General features: G+C 39.1%; 1 protein-coding gene across 1 annotated transcript; it reads left to right on the top strand.

Annotated features, from left to right (window-relative positions):
• Positions 1 to 1,449: 1,449 nt before the first annotated feature.
• Positions 1,450 to 6,755, top strand: IAH1 (isoamyl acetate hydrolyzing esterase 1 (putative)). The gene is made up of 6 exons (XM_072407546.1): positions 1,450 to 1,507; positions 2,841 to 2,893; positions 3,695 to 3,843; positions 4,502 to 4,663; positions 5,840 to 5,961; positions 6,059 to 6,755. Exons 1-6 carry the CDS (start codon positions 1,460 to 1,462, stop codon positions 6,254 to 6,256), a joined length of 732 nt encoding a protein of 243 aa, XP_072263647.1. The 5' UTR covers positions 1,450 to 1,459; the 3' UTR covers positions 6,257 to 6,755.
• The last annotated feature ends 1,060 nt before the right edge of the window (positions 6,756 to 7,815 follow it).

Genomic DNA, 7,815 nt, shown 5'->3' with positions numbered 1-7,815 from the left:
TTGCATATCAAAGCACAGCTTGCTCCAGAAGTTAATGAATGTCTAGGTTCCATAAAGTTTTTTTTGGTTTGTTTGTGATTAACTCACAGTAAGGATTACAGGAAGGATACAGGATACAGTAACTGACACCACGCTGCCTAATAATATGTTGAGACAAACATCTGTCCTAATTGGATTTAATAAAATAATGTACCTGTTCTGACTTACATACAAATTCAACTTAAGAACAAACCTACAGTCCCTATCTCATATGTAACCTGGGGACTACCTGTATAGTAAATGTGTCTGTATACTTGTGCAGGGGTTGAATGGGTGTCCATAAAATTGGTACCCTGGGTCACTTTGCTGACTACATCCTCCTGCCACAACATATTGCTCTGCTGATGCTGGCTTGGAATTCACATGAGCAGCCTGGACCTAACGTAGTACATTTTTGTTCAGGACATCAGAAAGTTCTGAAGCCAGAAACAGCCAAGGAACTAATATTGTCAGAAGGAAAGATGAGCAATGACTCCATATTTCCTTTGTATGATTGCATGTGGCCCATTTAGCTATTGTAGGGCAGTTGGTTTCCATCCAACCTCAGGAGTTGCACCAAAACTGCATCAAGTAGTGGTTGGAGGTAAGGAAAGTATGGATGTCCAGAAAATGGCCCTGAACTTCTCTCTCTTCTAAAAGTATCACAGTGAACAAGCTTTTTATCCTGATCGCTATGTGATAGAGCAGTTTATGAACATTGCACTCTGAAAGATTTTGCTCTGGGATTGGGGGGGATTACTTGCAGATCATTTTCTGTGTATATTGTGTGCTTCAAATTGCTGCAAATCCAGTAAGTACCAATAGAGAAACTGCAAGTTTGGGTGTCCAGAGAATGGCCCTGAGACCTTCTGGCTCCTAATAGTAGGGCAAATCATGACTGTGATGGGAGGACAATAGGAACAATAGAGGCAGGGCCAGCTTTTAACACAATGTCTTGCTAGTAATGATAAACCAGGGTCAGAGCACCATAAATACATCTAAATATGACTCAATTTGTGGCCTCCATTGTGTGACTGAGCATGTCGAGAACATTGCACTTACAGGATTACATTCATTTGCAGGGCATTATAACTGCTTCCAATGTGACTCGGTATTTGGTGCCTCCATTATGATGGAGCATTTTAGGACCATTCCAGTCCAAAGGAATATTGAAGAGGCATTGGGGGTTCTGCAGACCTTTTTCAATGTATGTTGTGTCATTGTTTTACCTACAACTCCTGTTAGTGATTGGAGATGGGGCCCCAAAACTGTCCTAATGTGACTCCACTTGGTGCCTACATTATGGTGATGATGGCCATGGACCCCAAACACTGATCAGGGTGGAAGGACTTTCTAGTTGCGTACAAATATAAAGTGATAAATGTCTGAGTATCTCGTAGTTTCTACATTCATGGATAATCTGTGTTTTAGATCCACTGACATGATTTCCTGGCCTCGAATCCTTCTGTTCGGAGATTCAATCACTCAGGTAATCTCATTACTTCTTGTAATGTTCACAAATACCATAAAGCTATCACAAATCTGGGCATAGCATATTATATAAAATAATGTGAACATAAAGGTCACCTTCAACAAAAAAAGTACACCAAAAAGATCCAGTCACAGGCAATGGAATTGTGATTCATGATTTGGTAATCTTGTCTTCAAGTATCCCCAAGCCTCCCCCATTGGAGCATGCTGCAGCATTTATTATTTCTTTTACCTTGTTTCAGTTGCACCTTTTATTTCTTGCCAGGACAGATCAGGTCAGTTCTTTTTGGCCTAGGCATACCCCCAGGACTACATCTCTCAGGAGCTATTTCTCTACACAGTTCTTTGGGAATTTAGGCAACTGCATTTTATGCTGCAAAGAAGAGCTGAAAGAGGATTTCTGTACCCGAGGAAAACTCTGCAATTTCAGTTCAGTTCAGTTCAGTTGAATCATCATTATTGGCACATAGGAGCCTTTATTTTTAAGGGACAAATATTTCAGTTTTATTATTGCAGAGATGCATATTTTTTTTAAAAAATTGTAGCGATACACACTTTGCCATTTAGGGATGCCAAGGTCAAGCATCAAGATCCATGTTCTCCCCAGTCCCTTTTAGCTGGGCGCACCACCCGGCACTTTTCAGTATTCACCTTGCTGTTTTTGGGTGGTTACTGAAAAGTTTGGTCATAATACAGGGGCTGCCACCCGCCTACAGCTTCTTCCCACCCAGCTTAAAAAATTTTGGGGAGAAAACAGAATAATATACCATTTTTAACCTTCATTTTTCAGCTCTATGACTTCTGTTTATACATTTTGTTCATTATAGATTTTTTGTATTACTGTCTGTGTACAGAATATCTTCAGAATTGTCATTTCCTACCATTGTGGTTGGCTTACTGCTTTTTGGAACATTAGACTGATCATATGATTATAGAAAGCAGATTCTGCAAATTAGCTCTGCCACTTCCTCCGGACTGAGGACATAGTTTGGATATCCTGGATCTGGTATCTGGTGTGCACTTTGTTAAACTCCCTGCAATGAAATCCCCTCTGAACTGACACAGGATTGTTTTGCTTCAGCAAACAAAGCGTTTTATTGTCATGGTTCAGCATGTTAGAATGACTCTTACTGGCCAGCAGACAGCTTTTCCTTTCTAATATGTGATCTGTAGGATAAAGAAATGTACACGAAGTTCTTTTCTTATATTTATATAGTAATCCTTGTATGTGTGTATATATCTCTCTATATATTTATATATATTTGTTTTTATTAGTATCAGACAGCAGCTGTAATATCTATTTATAAAGATGAATTTCTCTTCTGATCTAGTTTGCTTTTGAAGCGAATGGATGGGGAGCCACCCTGGCTAATAAACTTGTAAGGTGAGTTGGAGCCTCTATGACTTTTATCATACTTTTATCTATAAAGTTTGACGCCAATGTATATTCTGATTAGATTTTGCATTCCCTGTTTTTTTTTTTTCCTCCCAGGCCCCAATTAACATGCTAATAAAATATAATAATTTTCATTACATCAATATTAGTAATAGACATGAGTAAAGATGGGGAGGAAGTCCCTGGAAGATGCTGGACCTCTCTCTGTCAGGAAATAGGGAAGTTTTATATGACTTGCTGCAGATTCTGATGGACATTGGTGAGCAGTAAAATTGCAAAGCAAATTCAGTACAGGAGCATGTACAACTAAAAAGGCGAGATGAGTTTAAAGTGAACGTGTATTTTCTCCATGCAGGGTTCTTCAACTCCAGTCCTCCAAGACCAAGATTACAGTCAGAAAATGATGTTTTTCATATAGATATAATCTCAAAATCTTGCCCTGGAGGACTGGAGTTGAACACCCACGATTTTATGGATATGAATGTAGGTGCAGATATGGTATAGATCTTTCTGACTGATATGGGCACAGACACTGCATAGATCCTCCTTATGAGGACGGGCACTCAGTATAGATCCTGCTGACAAGTGCAGGGGCAGACATAGTATAATTCTTCTTGATGGGCATGGGCACAGGTTTGGTATAGATCCTCCTGGCTCCGTGTGGGAGGAGCACAAACATATAGGTTGATTCATTGAATAACAAGCTAGTTTGCATATTGGCATGAGACAACCTTTTGACTAACATAACATTACAACTAATCATACTGAAACTTTCTTTTCCCTTCACAGGAGGTTTGATGTCCTCAACCGCGGTCTGTCTGGCTACAACACCAGATGGGCTAAGCTTATTCTTCCAAAGCTGATCACTAAATCTTCTGGTTCTGAAACCACTGCCGCAGTCACCATTTTCTTTGGTGCTAATGACAGCGCCCTGAAAGGTAAAGCAAACTAACTTTTTTGTTCTGCAGATGATCTTAATCAATATTCTGTACCCTGAACTTGAGACAGATTTGAATGCTGCCAATGTTGACTTCCTTCAGATAAATGCTAGTTGCTGGGCTCCTAGCAGTATTTTAGCCATACATAAGCGTGCTGTACACAGTCAATGCAAAGCCAGAGCGTGGAAAGTACTGAAGATACTGGATCAGCATGACAACCAGTCAAATAGGATTTTTTAGAACAGGTCATCTATGAACATCTATGGCAGAGCGCAGACTAGGAGAAGGAGGAGAAGCACAAGGAGCCCCTCTGTTGTTCCTCAATGCCCAAGTGGTAACAAGGCACAAGCTGATAGGATGATAGAGGATAGAGAGACAAACCCACCAGTCTGCTGCTTCTCCTTCACTACCCAGTCACACCTTAACTGCAGCAATGGAAAAGTAGATATCTTGCCCTGCCAGGTATGTGGTTGTGCTGTGTGGCTATAATATAGAACAGATCCAGCTCCAGATCATTGATTGCACTATTTACCCCATCTATAGATATTCTGCAATGCCAGTGTCCTCTACTGATATTTATAGGACCCCCAGGTTGGATGAAAGCTTGGCAGCTGAAGGACAATATATATAATTATCACTATACTCTGTCCTTCCATAGAGGAGAATCCTCAGCAGCACGTTCCCCTGGATGAGTATGCAGATAATCTGAGGTCTATGATCAAATATCTGCAGTCTGTGGACATCGCACCTGACAGAATCATCCTGATCACCCCACCACCCCTTCATGAGCCATCCTGGGAAAAGCAGTGTTTTATTAAAGGTATGAAATGATTTTATATTGTACATAAAAGCTATCATTTCAATGGTGTTAGTGGGATCATACAACTTAAATAAAAATTTTCTAAAATCAATAAAGTGTATATAGACCCCAGAGCTAAAGTGTATTAGGTTGCAGCTTTCTAGTCCTTATCTATGGCTGGTGCATTAGTTTTTTTATTGGCCTTTTTTCTCACTCCCTAATCCTGCCAGGAACACACTTCCTATCCTAGGGGGGCAAAAGGGATGAATTCAAAAATGTGCTTTTTTTTATTGATCCTATTTGTTATTTGGGCAAATGCACTTAAAGTAGTACATGTTGCAGTCTGATCCTTAGAGGTGTAGAAGGAATGATTTTCCTTAAGCAGCTCTCCGGGGACTGATGGACAAAGGTCGGTTCTTTACTGGAGTGTGCAAGGAAATGCACCAAAAACAGAATGTATAAAGTCCAGTTCAGTATTATTCAGGCTTCTATATCATGACAAGCCTTTGACATAAGAGTTTGAATAAAATTGATTAATTAGACAATAAATTAAAAAAAAATGCTGCAGAAAAATGGTTAGGGGGATATGGTGTAATTCAGAGCTGATTGGGATAAACTAAGGGTTCATACTGTACCTGAAACAAAGTGTTCAATTCAAAAACAAAGGTTTAGGAGGAAACTACAATGGGAAGGAATGACAGAACATACTACATGCTCCCTGTGTACTTTGATGAAAGTTCACAATGGGTAAAGTATTTTGGTGTCTTGTAGTTGGATTGTAAGAAATGGGTGCAGATGTTTTGGCACAGGTTTGGTGTCGGTACTTTTTATTGCATTGGTCTACTTGTTTTGCTTTTCAACATTAAGATATCATCAGCACACTATCACTATAATAGTTTTTATTGTTCTGATAGTATGGTATAATCTAAACTGAAGAATAAAATTATCCTAAGGTATTCAGTCCAGGTTGTTTGGTATAAACATTGGATTTGGGGAGAGTATAGTTATACAACCCTTGCTTTTTAGATTTGGTAATAATACAATAAACACATTATGCACATTGTGGCAGATATTAGTGTGTTGAGGATAGACCTCTTCATTGGGCTTTTCATTTTGTTTTTTTATACTCTGATACCGTCTGGTACAAGGGTATCCTGTGTGAATGTGTCCTGGCTAATCTTTGCTATCATCATCCAGGATATAAACTGAATCGCCTGAACGCCATAGCCGGAGAGTATGCCAAAGCCTGCATTCGCGTTGGCCAAGATTGCGGCACTGAGGTTCTGGATTTGTGGACCTTAATGCAAGATGGGGGTCAGGTAAGGAATATTTTTTTTCTTCCTTGGTTTAGATACTCTTTATGTTGTATTTTAAGTATTGCAATGTTTACTGATGTTTCATTCTCTGTATTCTTAGGATTATACCGTGTATCTGTCAGATGGACTTCACTTATCCGACAAAGGTAACGAGTTTCTGGAATCCAAACTGTGGCCAATCTTAGAGAAGAAGTTGGGTTCTTTTACCCTTACTTTACCCTTCATTTTACCTTACTGGATGGATGTGGACAATAAAAACCCTGAGGCTTCTCTGTTCCCAAACATAACAGAGAAGTAAGAGAAGAACAACTAACCTGACGCTATGCCAGCACTGTGAGATTCAGGAATTCTGCACCCAGTGCCCCACTTACCGAACTGGTGCCATCTATCTTACCAAGTCTTGCCATGGTCACATTATCCAGCATCTCCCACTGGACATGACCCATGTAATATACAATCTTTACTGGAGGCACTGCAAAGAAAAATCCAAAATCCGCTTTGAGAAGCAAATTTACTTCAATCAATATAGCAGCAATATATACGCTTGTTGGAATCAAAACTTTCTGTACTGGGTTATACTGAAGATAATTGATTTAGCACTTTATGATTGTTTTGCAGAAGTTCAGGTTGACTCCCACCCCCAAGAATATAATTTTCTTTTTATATTTTACTTAGATTCAGCAATATAAATCCTCAGTATTCTTCCCCACTGCCACCTCTGGTCCGGTTGTTTAAGATCTTGTCTCAAGCTGTAACATTATTGTGTATTACATTTAACTTTTTATTAAGTCGTTAAAGATGCTCCTGCTTTGTTACACTCCTGGAGACAACAAGGTATTGTGTCCATACACAATGCAGAAGTATTGTCTCCTTTTATAATTTAGACTAAAGCAAAGATGGGGATTGTATAGAAGTAGAAAGGAAGTGAGGGGAAACATGCCTAGAGAACAGCAGCACTGAGATGTAAGAAAAAGTTAAAATTACATTTTTTGTAAAGTATAAAAATATGGCGGTTGTTTATGATGCCTGACTGACATTTAGTTAAGGTTTAGATTTGCTTTGAGTTGTTCATAGACATTTGAAGTCAGTAGGACACAATCCATCTGAGCTGAGCAGTTCCTCTTTAAACACAAACAATACCTTTAGGTGATTTGTGTAAGTTTTGGTGGGGGAGATATAGTTCAACACCTGATGCACCAGATTTATTGGGAAAATGGCACGGATTGGTAAAGCTTTCTAACCTGTGCTTTACTAACCACACCTGGCAGTGTCTGCAGGTCTCCTAGACAGTATATATTTATTATTTGGGGAAATTGTTGCACCAAAAGGGAGAATGATAGAGGAACTTTACTAGGCTGTACCTTGGTGAGAGATTTGATGTTTGTATACCACTTGACCTCATCACAAGTAATTAGAGCCCATTTGGAGCCAAAGACAGCAATATTCCTGGTTGGAAGTCTGACACGGCAAGGGCCACAATGGGATCAAGCTTCAGTTGTGTTTTACTCCTACGTTTTGAGTGGGGGATTACTTTATAACTTTTACTCTTTGAACATGTTTTATCCTGTAGAATTATATTTGCACTACTGATGAAAATCAAAGGGAAGCGATACAAAAGAATAAAGTTAAATTAGTTTCTTGTCTATTAAGAAACACCAAAAGTCCTAAACCATTGAGTTCTACAGCTGCCTACTTGGACTAGACAACAAAACTGTAGGATGAACCCCTCATACTTCCAGAATGTCTAATTATTGGTGCTATTACAATTTTCAATCCTGTTGCTGCACATTGATTTAAAAAAGGAGTAAGATTTTTGACAAATTCAATTTATTCTGTAATATAAAAAAAATACTGCAG

This window comes from Pyxicephalus adspersus, chromosome 4, assembly GCF_032062135.1.
Source record: "Pyxicephalus adspersus chromosome 4, UCB_Pads_2.0, whole genome shotgun sequence".
NCBI classification, from domain to species: Eukaryota; Metazoa; Chordata; class Amphibia; order Anura; family Pyxicephalidae; genus Pyxicephalus; species Pyxicephalus adspersus.
This window is presented reverse-complemented; position numbering and strand designations above follow the sequence as displayed.